This window comes from Syngnathus acus, chromosome 5, assembly GCF_901709675.1.
Source record: "Syngnathus acus chromosome 5, fSynAcu1.2, whole genome shotgun sequence".
Classification (NCBI taxonomy): Eukaryota; Metazoa; Chordata; class Actinopteri; order Syngnathiformes; family Syngnathidae; genus Syngnathus; species Syngnathus acus.
In genome coordinates, this window is record NC_051091.1 from 4,274,936 (window position 1) to 4,294,001 (window position 19,066).

General features: G+C 45.6%; 1 protein-coding gene across 7 annotated transcripts in view; it reads right to left on the reverse strand.

Annotated features, from left to right (window-relative positions):
* Positions 1 to 47: 47 nt before the first annotated feature.
* The window catches only part of sulf2a (sulfatase 2a), a 32,127-nt gene continuing 13,108 nt past the window's right edge, over positions 48 to 19,066 (reverse strand). For 6 of the 7 annotated variants that reach the window (XM_037251804.1, XM_037251810.1, XM_037251808.1 and 3 more), the window contains 20 exons: positions 8,958 to 9,222; positions 8,099 to 8,338; positions 7,868 to 8,019; positions 7,628 to 7,797; positions 5,861 to 6,011; positions 5,512 to 5,687; positions 5,286 to 5,414; positions 4,944 to 5,000; positions 4,697 to 4,826; positions 4,353 to 4,560; positions 3,615 to 3,873; positions 3,448 to 3,544; positions 3,275 to 3,369; positions 3,049 to 3,108; positions 2,799 to 2,962; positions 2,354 to 2,496; positions 2,151 to 2,259; positions 2,030 to 2,063; positions 1,640 to 1,693; positions 48 to 1,179 (listed from right to left, as the gene is read on the reverse strand). In XM_037251804.1, the coding sequence (XP_037107699.1) occupies positions 1,149 to 1,179; positions 1,640 to 1,693; positions 2,030 to 2,063; positions 2,151 to 2,259; positions 2,354 to 2,496; positions 2,799 to 2,962; positions 3,049 to 3,108; positions 3,275 to 3,369; positions 3,448 to 3,544; positions 3,615 to 3,873; positions 4,353 to 4,560; positions 4,697 to 4,826; positions 4,944 to 5,000; positions 5,286 to 5,414; positions 5,512 to 5,687; positions 5,861 to 6,011; positions 7,628 to 7,797; positions 7,868 to 8,019; positions 8,099 to 8,338; positions 8,958 to 9,222 (2,724 nt within the window). In that variant the 3' untranslated portion in view covers positions 48 to 1,148. The remainder of the gene's footprint in view (positions 1,180 to 1,639; positions 1,694 to 2,029; positions 2,064 to 2,150; positions 2,260 to 2,353; positions 2,497 to 2,798; positions 2,963 to 3,048; positions 3,109 to 3,274; positions 3,370 to 3,447; positions 3,545 to 3,614; positions 3,874 to 4,352; positions 4,561 to 4,696; positions 4,827 to 4,943; positions 5,001 to 5,285; positions 5,415 to 5,511; positions 5,688 to 5,860; positions 6,012 to 7,627; positions 7,798 to 7,867; positions 8,020 to 8,098; positions 8,339 to 8,957; positions 9,223 to 19,066) is intronic. The other variant, XM_037251805.1, reaches the window with a different exon arrangement.

The window sequence follows — 19,066 nt, forward strand, 5'->3', positions numbered from 1 at the left end:
CGCGGACAGGCAGTGACCCCTGCTGGACACAAAGCAGTGACGTCATGTTTTGGTCAAACAACACTTTATTCACAATTACTGTCAGCACTCAGGTCTATGCCCTGCTAAGAAACCAAAATGAAAGAAACTAAGAAAACAAACAAACATAAAAGGCCGATCGCTTAATTCACACCAACATGAGTGTGTTGTTCCTGTGGCACATAATAAACGTTCTAGGTCTTCACAGTGAATCCTTTTAAGTGCTTTTCTCATGTAAAGAAGCAAAGGACAATCTATACATTCCCCTTGATAGTAGTCCATTTGTTTCAACTTGCACAATGAGGTCCGCCTCTTGGGTATTATAAAAATAATGTAAACATTTATATCAATTGCACAACATACATTCAATTACAAACTTGTACTGTACAGCAAGTTTACTTCTGTATGGTTATCCTGTAGCACCATGTATAAGCAAGCTAGATTGGGACATCTACTGTGTGTAAAGAAGAAAAGAAATGGCATTAATAATGTACATTCTGCCAATGAACAAATATTTTGAACTGGACGGCTGGAATCACGGATGGGTTCGTTAGGACCTTTTTCAAACAGTGGTGAGGCTAACACTGATAGAAAATTTCATTAATGCCTCACAAGTGGCTTGTTTGAGGGGGGGAGGACATTCATTAATAAAGTAAAATCCAACTATGATACAAAGCATATTAAGCAACGGTTAGTTTGGATTGAGTGCACTCAAAAGTTCGCACGACATTGTACAGAAGCGTCGGTGTGGGCACGGACAACATGTGCGCTATCACGGCCGTGGATCATGTTGCTATGATTTCTGTTCTACATGCGAGTAACTTGAATGAGTAGCAGCAGAGTCGACGGCTCGGATGAACGCTGATTAAAGCTAATACTTATCTACACGCAGTGAAACTGAGTGGCTTGTGCATACACATACTGTCCCGCCTGAATCACACCAACGGATTTTGAGCGAAATGTGTGATGACGAACAAATGGTAATTACAGAGTTTCTGAGCATCCTCTCAGTATCTTCATACCTCCTGCCCGGGTGAGGGGCTCAGTAAAAAAAAATCAAAACCCAAACAGATGATGTCATCAGAGCGTGTCAGGACCGCCTCTCATGGTTGGTAACGGGAATCGGGTGATTAGCCCACCCATCCGTCCCAAATCTGCCCCCTGTGGAGACAACGCGACAAATTAATCCGTGATTGGAGACACTTACTTGACAGCACGGCTCCGGTTGTGGTCGCTTCCTGCTAGGAAGGTGAGGAAATTGAGAAATGACAATAACGAGACATGTGGTAAGGACGCAACGTAACAGATCTGAAATGAAGAGGTTGACATGTTTGCAATGCGGGTAAAGATGAGCCTGCTTTACTTGTGCAAAGCTAAGTCACTTGCGGTAGATGTGGAAGTCTTTTGTCTTTGACGTTAGCGTGCACTTGATGTCAGCGGGTAGTCTTATAATGTCACCCGTCGGACTAGTAGCACGCAGATGTCAACTAGTGCCTCACTAGTCACGTGTCATGGTCTGAAGAGTGTGGTGTGGACAAACAGCATACGAGGAAGCGGACAATTCAAGACGCTCAGAGCTCGGCGTGCTACGAAAAGGACAGATGGCTTCTGACAGACTCACAGCGATTTGGACGATGGTTTCTTCACTTTTGGCCTCTTTCGACGATAAACCGGCCTGAAGCATGCACAGCACGGGAACGTGCAGAGCGAATGCAAGGAGACAAACACAAACACATGCACACAAACACACGCGCACACAAACACACGCACACACACACAAACAGCAGCGATTAGAGAAATTAGACTTCAATGTAAGTCTTGTATTTTCTGCTCGTGGATGAGTAAAAAGGCTTTCATGGCAGTTGGAACTTCGGCAAAGTAATTTGAGCAGGAAAACAACTAAAGACACGTCAGGAAAGTCGAAACCTCCCCGAGTTCTTATTGTAACGTGAATTCCATCTGCGGCGTTTGTAAAAGTAATCAGAAGAAAGAAAAGTGGGGAAAAAAATACCTGTATTCACTAAAGTAGTTTCGCTCTTTGCCTCCTGAAAGCAAATGGAAGCAACATTAGTCTGACTCTGACATGAGCGGAGCGGCTGCAATCCATCACGTTTGCCTCGGGGTACGCTCACCCTTCTCGGGGTTGCACAGCTTGTGTCCCTTGCAAGCCCGTAATTCCATCAACTGTTGATGCATCGAATTCAAAGCGTTGCGGTCCAGGGTGCTGACAGCATTTATCAGCTGCCGTGACAATCCAAACGTAACCAAATAACAATAACAAATGTGAAGTCTCTGGATGGAAAATGTGATTGCGCACACTCAATGTAGGACGTACCTGGTAAGGGTCCGTGTTGAGGTCAAAGTACTCCAGGAAGCCGGTGGCAAACTCACAGAAGAGGAAGTTGTGTGTGTCATTGATGGTCCTCAGGCACCAGTAGGTGTTGTTGTTGGCACTGGTGCAGGCACAGAACGGCCCCACTGAGAGAGATGGAAAAAGCTAATCACAGCAGCTAGCCAAACTATTGTTTTCATCATTGCTGTCCTGGGATGTGCGCTAGCTAAACATAGGCCAACTTTCCAGCAAACGCCCATCACAAGTGACAAGTTCATGTATTCATTGAGCCCTGCCACGAAAAACAAAAATCCATGAGTAATTGATGCCTCTCAACAAGGTCTACAATTGGTGCCACAAAATGGCGGCAAAGCATTATTTTGGTCGAAACAAAACTCCCCAACTCTCAACAACAGGTAAGCCAGAAATGTTGTGTGCAATTTCTTACTTGTCCAGAAGGGGGCAGTCTGCCAGTGATGATTGTCATGGGTGAAGCAAGTGAGGCCCGGCATGCTGCAAGTGTCGTTGTTCTGGAGCCTTTTCAGGAATTTCCGGAGTTTCTTCCTGCGCTTCTGCTCCTTCTGCAGCCACTGCGTCTTCTGCTTTGGCAATCTGATGAAAGGAGATAAAAAAAAAAAAAGCTAAAACGCAGACATCCGCTGCTCATTAATGCCTTAGCCATACACGATAATATGTACCTCATCGAATGTATGCGTCCAGTACCCAGCAGAAAGTTCTCTTTAGTTTTGAGCAGATAGCTGTAAAGACAATAATGAAAACTCTCACTATAAACATTTGGACTCAACTGTCGGGTAATAAAAAGCAGATCAAGTCATGAAGTGGTCGATCGAGAAAAGTGTGGAGGAAGTTGAGCTCCGATTTTTCTTCTGAGTTTCCCAGCGGCAGCCAGAGATTAATACTCACTTGGGAGCGTTACACTGACATTCCTCTGGTCGCACCTGTTTCAGGTGTCCTTTGACCTCACGCAGGTTCTTTATCTTTGTCTGCAAGGTTTCAATCTAGCGACCACAACAACAACACACACAGCCGAGTTAAGCAAGGTAGAAAGTCTTCTAAGAATCCAATCAAAACCATACCTCATGCTCAATGTGCATTTTGTGGTCTTTCCATGCCTGCAGCGACTTATAGAGGCCACCGTCGCATTTTACTGTGTCATTCATTAGAATGGCGCATCTGTCGTGAAAAAACGCCAAAGGTGTCAATTCATGTGAAGGATGTGATATTTTTAGATGTGCATACAAACCTGTATGTGACTTTGAGGGCAGGAGGCGAAGTCACACTGTTGTCAGTGGTGGGCCTGACTGTGACGCCCATGCCGCTGAACTCGTCATCATCCTCCTCGTGCCACGCTCCTCTGCTTCTGTCCGAAGTCCAAGTGGTGTTGTGGGACACTGCGGGACGGTGGGACTCTTCAAGATCCACAGCATACATATCTCCATCCAGCTCAAAGGACACTGAGCGAGCCCAACGCTGCCTAGAGGCAGACTTGATGGATTTTATCTCTGGGGAGGGCAAGACGGAGAGCTTTGATTATGATGAGAAAAAAATATCTGTTATTTTTGAGAAAAAAATAGAAAATACAATAAAAACGTGCTTACACTGCATATCATGATTTAAGAGTAATTTAAGATGATTAGAAAAATAATTTTTGTTGGCTGCAAATTTCCCAAAACGTTTTTACGGTAATATGCACCACTTCCACATGAGTGCAGTGTTTCCCAGCCTTTATAGAGCCGAGGCACTTAGTTCATTTTCTATTTACCGTGACTTGACAACGATGCTATCAGGCAAACGACATGTCTCGTTTTGACCACTTGATGGCAGCAGAGGTCCATTTTTCTTTTTTCATGACCCTTCAAAACCTTGTTTTAGTTGCAAATAATATCCCATATTATATGGATTTGCAAGGACATTGAAAGCAAAAAACATACATCTCAATAAAAAAACTATATCATAGTGAGTAATTTTAAAAAAAGCTTACTTTTCTTAGTGAGCATTTTCTTTCGCTTCAAGACGGCTGTTTTAAAGCCTATGTTGCCGCAGTCGCAGCCGTCTGCAGTGGACGAAAGCGACAGCTGGGGACCACCGCTGGCCATCAGGGCCTGCATTCGGGGGGCATAGAGACTGGCCATGCCTTTGCACTTATGAAGCCTCAGCTTGCCAGAAGGGTCCTCCACGCACTGCCACTTCTAGTGGGAAACGTAACGTTGATATTCATGTGAAAGCAAAAAGACTAATTGCTTTATTAATACGCATTTGAACGCATTTCGAATGCTTTCATCATCAAATCTTATCAGTACAATGACCAATATGTGTGACAGATACCTGTCCCGGCTGTTGACAGGAAGTCTGGTACTCTGCCTTCTGGCACAGCTCCCTCACTCGCTGGTATTTGGGCAGGAAGTTCTCTTCCTGAGCCATTTCCTTCCCATCGGCCCTCTTGTGCAGAGGCTTTCTGTAAGAACAAAGAATTGAAACATAGCAAGGAAGTCAGGGACGATGAGGCTGTTGTCAGCAGAGGACAACGCCGCAAATGAAAACATGTAGTAATTGAAGTGGCACTGAGACTTACCCTCGCTCTACAAGGAAGGAGTCTCTCCACATTTTCCCTTTCCTGTTCAAATTGAACCTGTTAAAAGGGAGAACAAACATTGTAAGCATTCAAGTGGGAGGAAATGCACACACTGTCCTTTGTATATAAAATTAAATAAATAGATAGATAGATAGATAGATAGATAGATAGATAGATAGATAGATAGATAGATAGATAGATAGATAGATAGATAGATAGATAGATAGATAGATAGATAGATAGATAGATAGATAGATAGATAGATAGATAGATAGATAGATACATTTAAAAAACATACTTTTTCAAACCTTATTTTAAACTTAAATAAATATAAACAGTCACCTGTTCACTGGTTTGTCGGTGTCGAGCAGCTTGAGGATGGACTTTCCATCCATGTCTGCAGGGATATCAACACCGGCCATGTCCAGCAGAGTTGGTGCTAAGTCAATGTTCAGGACCATATGGGGGTTACTACATGGCAACAAATGCAAAACATTACCTGGCTTTGGAATTTCAGAGGAGCTCAAAATCACCCACAGTTGTATGAATAAAAAAATCTGTCACTCACATGGCACCTTGCTCCACATTGGGCCCTCGTACATAGAAAGGAACGCGAATGTCAAACTCATAAGGCATGGATTTGCCCTTCACGAGCCCAAACTGGCCAATATGGTAGCCGTGATCCGACGTGTAGACGATGTAGGTGTTGTCCAATTCGCCTGTCTCCACCAAAACATTATACAGCTAAAAGGGATGAAAAGAAATACTTTGCAGCACAAGTTTAAACCAAAAACGGAAGTGCGCCGGTGAATATATTAATAAGTCTCAAGGTTTGCTTTTCTTCTCTGCGGGTGCGCTGACGCATGTACAGTGTTTCTTTGCCAAAGCGTAAAGAGGCTGTGTGCTTGCCCTCCCACCTTCTCCATGCTGTCATCCACAGACAGCAAGGTCTGCATCCTCCTGCGCTGCAGCATGTTGGTGAACTGCATGTGCACGGGCCTCATCGGCCCCGTGTAGCGGAGGATCCAGTGTTTGTCCTGGTTCGGAGCGTAGTTGTAGCTTGGCGTTCTGGAAGGAGAAGAGACGAGAATATTTTCTGAGATGGAAAAGAGGGAGCGCTACTTTCTGTCATAATTGATCTTCAACTGGAAATGATATTAAAGTGGAATTTCAGAAATTCAATACTGCTTAAATGATACAATTTAGGTGCTTTGGGATGAAGACACCTCCACATATCTTGTGAGATGACAACCGACATCAAAAGGTGGCGAACAGAATGCACTTACGGCAAAGAATAGCCCGCCATCGATGGAGCTCCTCGCTACCATGGCAACAGTAATTTACAATGTCCGGCCGTGATATCATAGACGTTGGTTATTTATATGACCTTACCCGGCCTTTGGCAAAACTCTCTCTCCACTTCCTAATGCAATCTTACTTGAAGTCATTAACATTTGAGAACCTGGGCTAGATTTTGTGGATGGATTGTCTTTGACCTCATGTTGCGCTCTACAGCATGGAAACTTTTCAGTAATGACCTTTGTCGATTTCTGCTGACCTATTTCTTTGCAAACTAACAGGAAAAATGTTAATGCAATGCTAAACTGCCAGACATGTAAAATGCAAAGCAGCACAATCAATGCGCTTGATCAATATCCTCTCCAAAGCACATGGATGTTTCATTATTTGGAAATAAACAACACTAAATCAAGGCCATTCTAGAAGCAAATGAATTTAATCTCTTAAATGGGATCGATGAAACTGAAATAAAGGCGGAAGTTGTGCGCTTGGATTCACGGTAGCAAATGAAATGTAGTGTGAACAAGGTGCCAAGGTGGGAAGGTCCATCACCAGAGGACAACAGGAAATCACTGGCGCTCCGAATGTGCTCATTGAGGACAGGCGGGAGATGCAGACTGAAAAATGACCCAAGGGATGGAAATGTATGGAAGAAGAGCAATTAAAAGTTTGTAGGAAGGCACTGGGGCCGAATTTAGAAATATTCAGCGCCTATAGCCTGCGTGGCACAGGTTAATGATGCTAGGGGGGGATTAGATTCATCAAGAAGGGAGGGGGGTGCAAAACACAGTCTAATTATTGCTCCGAGAATTCTCCCTTGAGGCCCATAGCGGACCTTCTATTAGCCAGCGGTATGGGTCGACCAGTCAGGAAGGAGCACGAGGCGTCGAAAAGACAATGGCGCTCTACTGTGTCGGACGATATGAGTCTGTCATCATTAGCTTGACAACATTCACATCTCTCCTGACAAAATGGAACAAATTAGCAGGACTCGTTACAGCGGCGCCGACGGTGCGAACGACACGTCAGCCAAATAAATCGGAGCCGCACTCACGAGAGGCTCGGCTGCCAACAACATCCCTGCAAGTGGAGGACGAGATCACCCATATGTGATTATTGAATTTCTTATTGAATTATTGGTGGAATGAAATGAAGCTTCAATGTGAAGATGACTCACGAGCGAGTTTATAGCCGTGCGTGTCAAAATGTAAAAATGGATCTCTGTGCTCGTCAGTGACGATTAATAAGGTCATAAAGTGGAGCTGCATAAGTAGATGGCTTGAACAGAGTTGCATATAGGAAAAAAAAGAAAAGCTTCACGGGCAATTCAAGTTAGACTGGAGTGCGCTTGATGTGTGCGTTGGGAAGGTCGCTTAAGTTCTCACATGTGCTGCGAAGCGTTGGGGAAGGCGGAGCTGTACTGCGGGGCCGAGTCTTCTGGGCCGTGAGGGGCAACGTGGCTCAGAACCATCATGACCGGACGGTTGGGATACATCCGCTTGGACATTCGGAAGTAGTTGACGCTGTCGTTGGTGATGACGTCCGTTAGGTAATCCTGTGGTTGGGGCACGGGGATAAAAATGAGCCACAAAGTCAGAGCGACAAAATTGAATTTTCAAAGGTACCTTTGAATAGTCGCTGCTGTGTTTCTCTCGAACTCCATTTCGGCAGAGCGTGTAGTTGTAGAAGCGCGAGTTCTTCACCAGCGCTACCCACTCCCTCCAGCCAGGGGGCACGTAGGAGCCGTTATATTCGTTGAGATACTTTCCGAAAAAAGCTAGTCAATCAACCAGAAAGAACACACATCATTATGCATAATAAATGATGTGATGTTTGGAATCTGTTTGGACATTTACCCGTCCTGTAGCCCGAGTTGTTGAGGTGCACGGCGAAGGTGTGCGGTTCGTGGTGGGCCTGCCACGAGGGCGAGGAGCAGTTCTCGTTGTTGGTGTAGGTGTGGTGGTTGTGGACGTACTTGCCGGTCAGGATGGAGGAGCGCGACGGGCAGCACATGGGCGTGGTGGAGAAAGCGTTGGTGAAATGGGTTCCGCCCTTGTCCATGATCTGCCGAGTTTTATTCATGGCCTGCATTGAGCCTGGGACAAAACAGAGGAGAGGGTGGAAGGGAGGGGTGAGAGCCAGAAACAAATGAAAGAAACACGACAAGACAACAGTTGAAGAGGGAGTAAAAGGGTACAAAGTGAAAAAAAATAAACATAAAGCCATTACATCGGATGGCGGGAAGAAGAAGACGTGCGCAGCCATGACAGAATCAATCTTTTTGCTTAAGTGTGACCCATTTGGACTCGTGTGTCGTAAAGGCTTTTCAAGCTGATGGTAATTGTTTGGGGAAACAGATGCTTGACCATAAATTCCTGCTTTTCACCGAGAGTCTTCTCACTAGCCATCAACGGAGGACAAAAGATGTCACCCGGGCTATTATGCGGCCACTCTGGTCCAATCCCAACTAAAGACCCTAAGTGGGTAGGGAGAAGGCAAGCGTTTGGCACCTTAACAATGCTCGGCATAGGCGGCCTGTTTTTCATGCCAGCCATGGGAGAGGGAGGCAAAGCGAGGCACATGACTTTGACTAAGCCAGTTGTCACAGTGCCAAGAGGCTGCTCGAGGCCAACTTTCTGGTTCTGGACAGAATAATCATGTGCATGGGAGATGGACACGGACAGATGGAGTGCCCAAATAGAATAAGACTCTTACCCAGCTCGATATCCTGATCATCTGTGAGGATGAGAATGATGTTTGGTCGAATGTTGCGAATTTGCCGGTCCCGCTGGAGGCGAGACCTCGTGCGATAGCCCGACAGATAACTGGAACCCTGTGCCGCTGGGAGAACTCCTCCAAGGATGAGGAGAAGGAGGAGAAGTGGAAGAGGGGTGGAAAGTCGCAGCTCTGCCATGACGCTGGTCACTTCCACCTCCGTCCCGGGTTTCACACAGCCACTTTTGCGCTCCGCTGCCTCGACCTGGGAGACAAGGCCCGGATTGAGAATGATGCGCATCACGTATACAGAGAGCGGGTGAGAAAGAGCAGATGCAAGCCTGACGCAGCCATTCCGGGCCGCTCTTCCATACGAATGCGCTCGTTTGAGCTGAGCTCAGCTCGTTAATCAATCATTAATGATGCATTAGAGTGGTGTCATTGGCTTGGTGTAATGATCTCTGGTGATGAACACATGGCTGCAAGGAAGGGGGCTAATGGGCCTGGGCTGGGGGCCAGCTCGGCCCCCACCACCCTGTGAGAGGGAGGGAGGGAGCAATGGGGAAAAGAGGTGGACTCAAAAGGATAAGGGGATGACAGGATGGAAATGGGGGCAGAGGTCAATTAGCAGCAAGATTCCAAAAATAATCAAACTCGAATTGATTAAAAATGTGCACACGAGAAAAAATATTACTGCCGTCAGTAAACGCAACACTACAAGTGAAAGGTGCAAAAAAAATTCATTTCCATGCAACATATTTACTTTGATATGTGGGTGACTTGAGCATGACATGAAAAAAAAGGAAAACACTATTATTTATGTATATGTATTTATCCAAACATTTTTTTATCAAACTTTAATTAGCAGTCAAGGCAATTGAGATTCTCATTTGCATTGCTAGACAAGTGAGTAAAACAAAGCAAAATAATACAGAGTACATTGTGATGATTAGCTATTTACACAATAGCCTACGATGAACTAAAGGCTCACAACAAAGGTTTCACGATGGCAGTGTGCAGTAATTACTCACCTCGGTAGTTTAGCCGAAACCTATCTATTAAAGGCATCACTCTGCAGTGAGTTATTTTTAAACACTCTACAGGAAACATCGACCTTCAATAACACCGTTGCAATTATTACATGAATAAAACCCCACAGAGCCGACTAAATAAACCGAATTACAGAACGCAACACCCCACGCCATCGATTGAGCTGCCAAGCAGAACTAAAGCGCCGCAATAATGTGTTTATCTAATGACACAATCAAAGCAGACAGACACCCCAGTGACCAGAATCATAAACACTTTGCAGGCAGCTGAAGCATGGCTGCCGAGACGCTCGGCTGTCAGAAAGAGGAAAGCGTGCGTGTTGCGTACGCGCGTGCGTGCGTGTAACCTCGAGGAGGATGTGGCCAGAACGATTCTTGTCTGCAGATGAAGACAACAACAATAGAGTCCAGTGGGACTCCTGCGTTTCCTTTACAGCAGCACCACTGAAATATAGCGGGGTTTAACAAATGACTAGACAAAAGACATGACCTCAGATGACATCAACGAGCCACAGATGAGCAGAGCTCCAAAAAAATCGATAAAGACACAGATAAAGAAGTAATGTCGGACGGATGGCTGCCATTCACTTCATCTACTTTGGTTTACTCGAAATAACCATAATGAGCACGGGAAAGCAGACCACATGACTAGAATGTTGTCCTTGCTTTTATTGCCTTGACTTTTTTGGCATGAGAAAAAACACCAGCTATGAAACCGCGCAGCAAAAAAAAAAAGGCTTGGCAACAGAAAGAAACTCCCCTAAAAGGCTGCGACTGCAACCAGCAGCAAATACCCGGTGACGAAAACGGATTCAAGGGCATCTAAGGCTGACAAAGAATGAACTCAGTGTGCTGGAATGAAAACGATCCACTGCGACCAAGTCCACTTTTCATCATTTGTGGTTTGCAATGTTCAGCGTTTCCCTTTGATAGATCTTCCGAGTCGTTGCGGACAAAGCCGACAAAAAGGTGCCAAATTTGGTCCCGTGAAAACATTTGAAGCTCAACATGACTTGGTGTTCCATCAATAGCGGAGTATGTGAATTATCGGATTATTGACATGCTGCGGCTGAGGATATGTCCTGACATTTCTCCCAAGAGACCCACTTGATACCGAAAGGACTAATTGGATTTTCAGGCTTTTATCAGCTCCATATTCCTTTCGATTCCATTTTTCCCCGCATACGCTCTTTCATCTCCCTTTATTATCTGCCTGCATAAAATCACCAAGCAGACAAAGAGTGTCAACATGGAAGCCATGGTGTTTCTCTTTCTCATTCCTGTTTCAGCTCTTTGCGCATGGTTGAATAGCTGAGTCACTCTAAAAGAACATATTTTATTTCAATTCAAACTGGGGACAACATAAGTAACTCCCGGCAAGACTCTTTAAAATCTTAGCACTTGCTGGCAAACAAGGTAGAAAGGGCAGAAGATGATATCACAGGGAATGAGCTACTAAAAGCATGCGCGGGGAACACGGATCACGTAAGGGGACGCTAATGCAAAGTGATGCCGCCGGCGAAGGAAACTTGTGCTCTTCAGTCATGCGCTTGTAAGAGGCTCAAGACAGCGGGGGCGCCGCATCACTCGATAAAAACTTAACGCTTGCACATCTTTTATTGAACAAACTGAATTATAAATGCAGCGACAACAGTGTCGCCATGGCAAGACCGCCGTGCCACGGGTGGCTACGCGCACCGGATCGGCTCGTCACACTGGCCAATAACGCATCGGCACTTTTAAATTTCACAACTCAAGCGAGGCAGGCAGCGAGCGCTTGATAAATCTTCCAAAGACTTTGCCGAGGCGTTAATGCACTGTTCCCCTATAAATAAAACACACGGGGTGTTGCGAGGCATAAAAGTCTGATTCATCCCTTCTGCCACCCCCTGAGACAGATTGAAAGCTAGAATATGAGAAAAACATGGTGGGGGGGTGGGGGGTAGATGTTTGTTACAAACTGAAGGGAAACAAGTCCAGACACATCCACGTTTCAATCTAATCACGTCGGTGGGATCTTGTATGCGAGACGGGGATGAGAAAGGCCAGGCTCCATATCTTTCTCGCAAACGAATTTTGAGAGCAAAAGAGGCGCAGGGAAAAAGACGGAGAAGGCATGAAGAAAGGAACGAAGCTCGAGGCGCGTAGTCAGGAAGGAACAAAGCGGAAGCACCTCAGTCGCAGATGGAGTCGACGTTAACATTCGAGGCTGACACGTTGAAAAAACACCAGCTCAGATTTGCTCGACATCAGAATGTTCGATATTTTGTTGCTTGTAATAAATAAGCAATATGAAAGTTAAAAAACAAAACAAGGTTGTGTGCCGCAAGGCTACCGAGCCGATTCTTTTGGCGGTAATTGAGGCTGGCAGGGCTTTGCTCAAGTGTGACTTTGTTCCCATTGGCACGCCTCCCTCGGAACAGAATGTGAGAAATCCCCAAGGACCCTTCAATTTACCAACAAAAGTTGGCATTGAGATGTAAATTCTGCAACGGCATACATTTATATGAGGCAAACTTCTGTCAGTTGCTGTGCGTGAGAGGGAGCGAGAAAGCCAAATTGGCCGTGTATCGCTGTGGACTCGGAAGAATGAATTCGGACTTGTCGAAACAGTCTTGAACCCTTTTTTTTTTTTAGCATAATATTAAACAGCCATCTTTCATCATCACCTTTTGCTCTACTGCTGTAAAGTTGGAAAAAAAAATGTAGGCCTCCTACGCTACTAAAAGTTTATATTGGTATTATGGGGATACTTGGAGTATACACCAACAGTTTGATACATTTTGATTTCAACACGGGTTCTGACTCTTCTCGCCTGTCTTTTTCCAAGATGTGCTTTTACTTCCTAATGTGCAATGTTGGAGAATGACAGAGATAAATGCAAAAGCTGAGCTCCGCTTCTACGCTAAGATTTCATTTAGATTTGCCTACGGTTCTGATAAGCTCGCTACTTTTGCAGCTGTCAGAACCTGCTTGTCATTTCTCTATTAGCAATCCAAGTTTAAAATAAATTGTGAGAATCAGACTTGCGTTTAATGTCAACGGTTGCGTTGAGTGGCATTCGCCGCCGTACAACATTTACTGATTGTGTTTTTTTTTCTCGACGGGTCCATTTTTCTTAATCCTTAATGCGATGTGGAATGTGCTGTTTGGGCAATCGGTGAGGAATGAGAGCAAATGAGGTGCTTAACGCATTGTTAATCCTGCAGTGAGTCTGATGACTCCACAGTAAGAGTAAAACGCTGCTTGACAGAGTTTAATGTAACTTTAAAAAGTCAACTCCAACTTTTAGAACTCAATCTGGGGGGTGGGGGTAGTCCATCAAACTGTTGTGATCTTAGAGCAGCAGCTTCCAAATAAATTCATCAGCATAAGTATACATTTTTTTGTACATTCATAAAAACCTGCCTGGATAAAAAAAAAGCTTAGAGCTCGGCGCAAAGTCGTGCTTATTGCGCAACATCCAGCAACCGTAATAATGTAAAGCAAATTCCCGCGGATACACTCTAATAAATCTTTCCCAGAATAGTGGAAGCTGTTACAATAGAAAAATACGTGCATGCCAAAGGTTTTGCAGAACGCAGCACAGAGAGAGCGAGAGAGAGAGTCATGCGTGGGTGCTTCGATTCTACTGAGTGGGAACGTTATAATTTCATGAAATAAATTATATTCAAATGTAGACCTCATACACGCGAAGGTAATAACAAAGGCAGGTCTTCAATTGTAAGAAAGAGAAAGAAAAAAAACATGCACATTGTCAACATGAGTCAAATATGGGCAGCAGGGGAAAAATACAAAATGAAAAATCACCAAATTTGACGAGGCACTTTGTGATTCAGAGATTGCATGATACAGATCAGAAAACGGGCAACTGTATTTTTAGTCTCCAAGTCACTGTTCTCAAGTTTTGCCTGACATTTTTTCCTTCTACCTTGCCAGAAGAAGAAATCATGTGAACTCGCCAGTAGGCGTTGAGTGCCTCTCTGACTCTTGCGGCAGATACTGGACATCGATTTCCAGAAATAGAACAGTTTGAGCTGAAAAGAAATCCACAACTACGAGTGAGTTGAACCTCCAGTTTGTGTAATAAGCTCTGGAGTGGTTTTGCTGTATTTTGAAAGGCTTCCCAGCAATTGAAGAGCTTGGACTTCACCCAGACCTAGATAATAACTACTAATCACGCCGGTGTGCCATCTCGGCAAGTCTGTGATCTACAAGGTCCATTATCTTTTAAATGCTTCTGACTCTGTGAGATGGGATGCCTGGTGAAGAGTTTACTGGCAAATAAAAAGGCGAGGATGAGAAGCTAGAGAGACATCAAGGACCAGTGGGGAAATGTTCCTCAGAGAACAAAAGAGCTGTGACGGATTCTCCGGCTTCGCTCTGCTGACTATAAATGTCCCCCAAACACACAGAAAGTGATACGTACAAAAAAACATGCACTAATGCTGTGTATCAGACATCAAATCTTCCCCTGACAAAAGACCAGGACAAGAGTCAGACTAATTGTCTGTGAATGCACAGAATATGAAGAGTGCGCATTGTCGCGCCCAGCGTTGGGCCATCAAGCACCCGCCGATTTGCCTTTTGTGTCGCCTCCACACTGAACACACTCACTCATCCAACAAAAGTGAATTTGTACTTGGATTGCGGCCACGTCCCATATAACGATGTTTTTTGTGCTGGTTGAATTTATGCCCCGCCTCCGATGACATTGACGCTTGTCATTTGGCTGTATCCGGGACAACCAAGTGGCATGTAGCGCTAGCGTGGTGGTCCCAAAGAAGGGTCGCGACATTTGCCCCTCCTCCCGTGCAACTCGGTGGTATGCTCCAAGAGAGCCCCGAAAAAGAGAACACAGAGAAAACACACACAGACCCCCGATTGTGCCCGACTTGGGGTTAGCCCCCCCCCCACGGATTTAGAAGGAAGAAAGAAGAGCCCGTCAATGGCGTTTTGTAAACACGCAACTGTTTTCACATCAGAGCATTTTTTTTTTCGTCCACGTCGATCGGCTGCTTTACAGTCCGCTGATGTCGCAGCCTTTTCTGTCCTATTGTGGTTTTGATAAGGAGCCATTTGTGGTTCCTGTGACAGAGCGGCCCAGTGGCCTCGCTCCTTTGAGCCGGGGCTTGACAGCTGAAACAAGCGAGCAAGCTGGTGGACAGGACAGCCCGCTGAGTGATGGCCGTCCCTTATTGGCACTTACTAACAACGAGCAAAGCCCCCCGACGGTGAATCACATCTCGGTCAAATGGATTACAGACAAATCAGTCAGCCGCCATTGTTGCGCTGCTACGACCAATTTAGCAAGTTCCCAGAGACGTCAATGCGCGTGACTTCGACCCTGCTAAAACCAATTAGACATGTTGGGATTTGTTGACATCTATCAACATAAGAAATCGTGATATTAATTTTCTCAAACATGACCAGCTAGTTTAAATACTGGGAACGTGTTAGATAATTTGGCTCTGAGATAATTTAACTCTGTTTTTTTTGCTTTTTTATCATGACCGCAATCTAATTAACATCTGCAACAGGGACTTCTCATAATGGCTTTTGCTTAGCCATGATTACACCCAGCATCCATTCAAGGCTTTCTATCCCGCTGAATTATTCACAGAGGAAATCACCAAGATGTTTGGAAGTTACAGTTCAACAGCCACGGAAGTGATCACCGGAGACTTGAGGAAAATTCATTTGATGACAAACAACAGCTTGGACTACTTCAAGGCCATTGACTGTGGTGGACTATTTTGTGGGGTGATGACAGTTGGAGGGTGCATTATCTCATCTTGTATATATAAGGATGCCGTTGGGAGTTGGGGCTCAGGAGGTGAGGGGCGCACGTTTACTTTTGCTCTCCACCCATTCGCTGTTGTAACCCCTTGCATCGCTAGCTAGCTTTCTGTGGGACCTTTTGTCAAGGGATTAATGGGGTTTTCGCTCCCTCCCCTATTGGAGCCACACAGGGGGTTTAAGATTGGAGCACAGAGGGAAGACCTGAAATTACACAGACTTTTTCCGCTCAGCTGCTTACGTGTATTTCCACTGTGTGTGTGCGCTTTGCTCCAAAATCACCACAGTGAATGATTCTGTCAATGTGGCTTTCCCAGCAGGAATTTGGGGAGATGTATCAAAACCTAGTGATGTTGGTTTTTTTTTAACGTTTAGCAGCAAAGAAGCTCAGCGGGTAGTATGTGAAAGACGCATTTGAGTTTGCGACGGGCCTCAAAATGAAACATAAAGGTCTCGCTACTGCAGTCAACTGGCAAAGCGGGCCTCACACTGGGAGAGCACATGGCTGGCGTCTCGATAGGTCGGTATCCATCTCGCTGCGGTCTCGCCGTGGGACAGCTGCCCAGACGGTCCATCTGTCTGTCCTGACCTGTGCTTGGGGACCGCGGGGAGGCCTAAGTGGCCCGCCAAGGGGGTCCTGGCATGTTGCCCACCTCGGAATGACAGTGAGGCTGCCAGCAGCTTGCCAAACATGCCCGTAGGACTGTGGCTGTTACACTATTGATGTTGTATCGGGTTGCCGAGACCTTGGCAGCCTTTTAATGAGCGTTCAGATTGATTAGCTAGTAATCATTCCGTCTCCCTTTACGGCGGATACTTCTTATTGGTTGTTTCCAAAGGGTTGTCTGCTTTCTAATGTTCGAATAAATATTCATTTAGTTAAAAAAAAAATGAGCCAAAGGCAACCCAAATTCGCAGGTTTGTGTGATGTGTATACAAGTCAGTATTTGTGCAGCTTAAGTGGCATCCACCATTTTACTTGTCAAAAGATTCTCAAATAGAAGTCAGCAAAAATCAAACAAACACAAATGAAAGAGAGAAAGAGGGACGGTTGACCGGCCTGTTATTCTCTTCTCACCTTTTTGCCCCTCTATTGCGACTGCTTCCCTCATAACAGCAGAGGTCTTCGGGACTCCCATTAGACCTCGATTAGACTGCTGTCAGAGAGGAAGCCAACTGTCACCCCCTCCTGTGGTTGCAATCACGACCCCCCAGTCAGACCCCCCCTCACCCCACCCCCACCCGGGATCTATGGCAGCAAAGTGGCAGGACGGTGGTAGAAATGAAAACCCTGTTGGGTTCTCAGGGGAGAGGACATTGTGATTACTTTTCTGTGGCCTTGACAACCAAAGCCGCCCCGAGTTTCACAGCTGTGCTGCTGATTGGTCACAGCGAAATGAAACGTTCAGGTATGAAATTTGGAGGATTTTCATGGCTGGAAAAGGCTACATGTTGGGATTTTGTCCAAATCTTCCACACGGACAAACACTCACCCCCCCAATAGCAACCAGCTCTCTCCTTACCACCTTCCATTTGTGTTCACTCGGAATATTTTCCCACTTCATAGAAAACAGCAACGGCTTGATCGAGTTTATCCCCCCGTGTCGTAATGAATGTCAGCGTGGTTCCGTTTCAGTAATAGTGCAATTAGCGCACTTGGCGACAAGCTCGACAACCCCCCCCCCCTCCTCTATAGAAAATGGACCATCAGCCAGAACAGCAGATTTTGCGAGCGTTCCAATCAGCAGGAGATGAATAGGCACCTTTCAGCATTTACCGTAGGTCGCACTGAGCGAGAAGGTCAATCAGATTCATGAGAAGACGACCGTGGACGAATGCGTGTCCTCCGTGAACACGGCGTGACACGGGGTCTTGCCTTGCACACTCCTGCATCACAGGCATTAAAAATAAATACGGATCCAGGTCCATTCAAGATGCACATAAAATGGCCAATAAATTCATGGCTTAAGTAGCCAAGAGAGGGACGGGGGATCCATAGCTAGCCTTTCTCAACAACGGTGGACAGCGATGATCCACGTTTAGCTTGTTTAGCTCCTTGTTAAACGCGTATCGTTAAAAGCTATTAGAGCAATTATCTTAATGGTGTGTTAACAGGGCAAGCGAGAGCGCGGGAATTGTGATGATATCAGAGAAGTGGTGTCTGAATTTTTTTTTTGCATGATGCACAAATACACACTGCTAACCACTCCCTCGCCAGTAAGGAGGCGACTGATGACACCGACAATGAGCTGCCGCTGTGCCGCCTGCGCCTGGGGAGTCTGCCAAGCAGCCTCTGTGCATGTGGGGCCGCAGGTTGGCACACTCAGGGGGGGAGGGGCTACACTGGGGTGCCGTTCCGGGCAGCGTGCCCATTGTTGACAAAGCCCGGTATCGCCTGCTGTCAGGCCATTTATGTGTGCACCATGCGGAAGGAATCAATTAGGCTGAGCTCACAACACAGCACTTTAATATTTGACTTCTAATCAGTGGAGCATGGAAGCAAGCTGGCACTTCCAGTCTTGCTGATGTCGAAAATGAGGGACACTGAAGGGACGGCGTGGTGTGTTGCATGCGCCCATGGAGGAGGTGAGAAAAAGCCTCAAACAAGATGGTCACATTGGAAAGGGAAAATAACCTCTTGGCCCTCGCCGGATGAGAAAGTACGTCAGATCACACGCCTGCAAGCAGCTGAGAGGAAAAACAAATTTGCTCACAAAACACACCAAGCTCAACGGAAGGCCAGTCGATGCGATTGATGAAATCGACACATGCCGAATGAACAATTTTCCAGATGGAAATACTTTTGGCTTTCCTGCACTGCAGCAGGCTTGCGCCACAGAGAAGAGAAGAAAAGGGAAGAATTGGAAGCTGTGTCCTCATACTGGGGACTTGAAGACCTCAAACAGAATAGCTTACCAAAGGCATATCATTCACCTGTCGACTCCTGATAGTGTCGTTGAGACAAAAAAGAGAATCAAAGTTCTTCCCCCTGGTGATCCATAAAAACAGGATTTTATTTTCCAGATGCAGACAAAAATGAGCAGCTTTGTCCAGTATTTTTTTATGACTTAATAAATGAACAGCTGGCCAGCAAATAATTTTGATTTGGCTCCTGGACATGACTCTCGTGCTTTGATTCACACTGAATGGCTCCAGTCAGTGAGATGTCCAAATAATTGTTTGATAGGCCACTAAAAAAAAACCCCATAAGAGCTCAAAAAGTAATTTCAAGCATGAAACAGGCCCACATTCCTTGCTTGT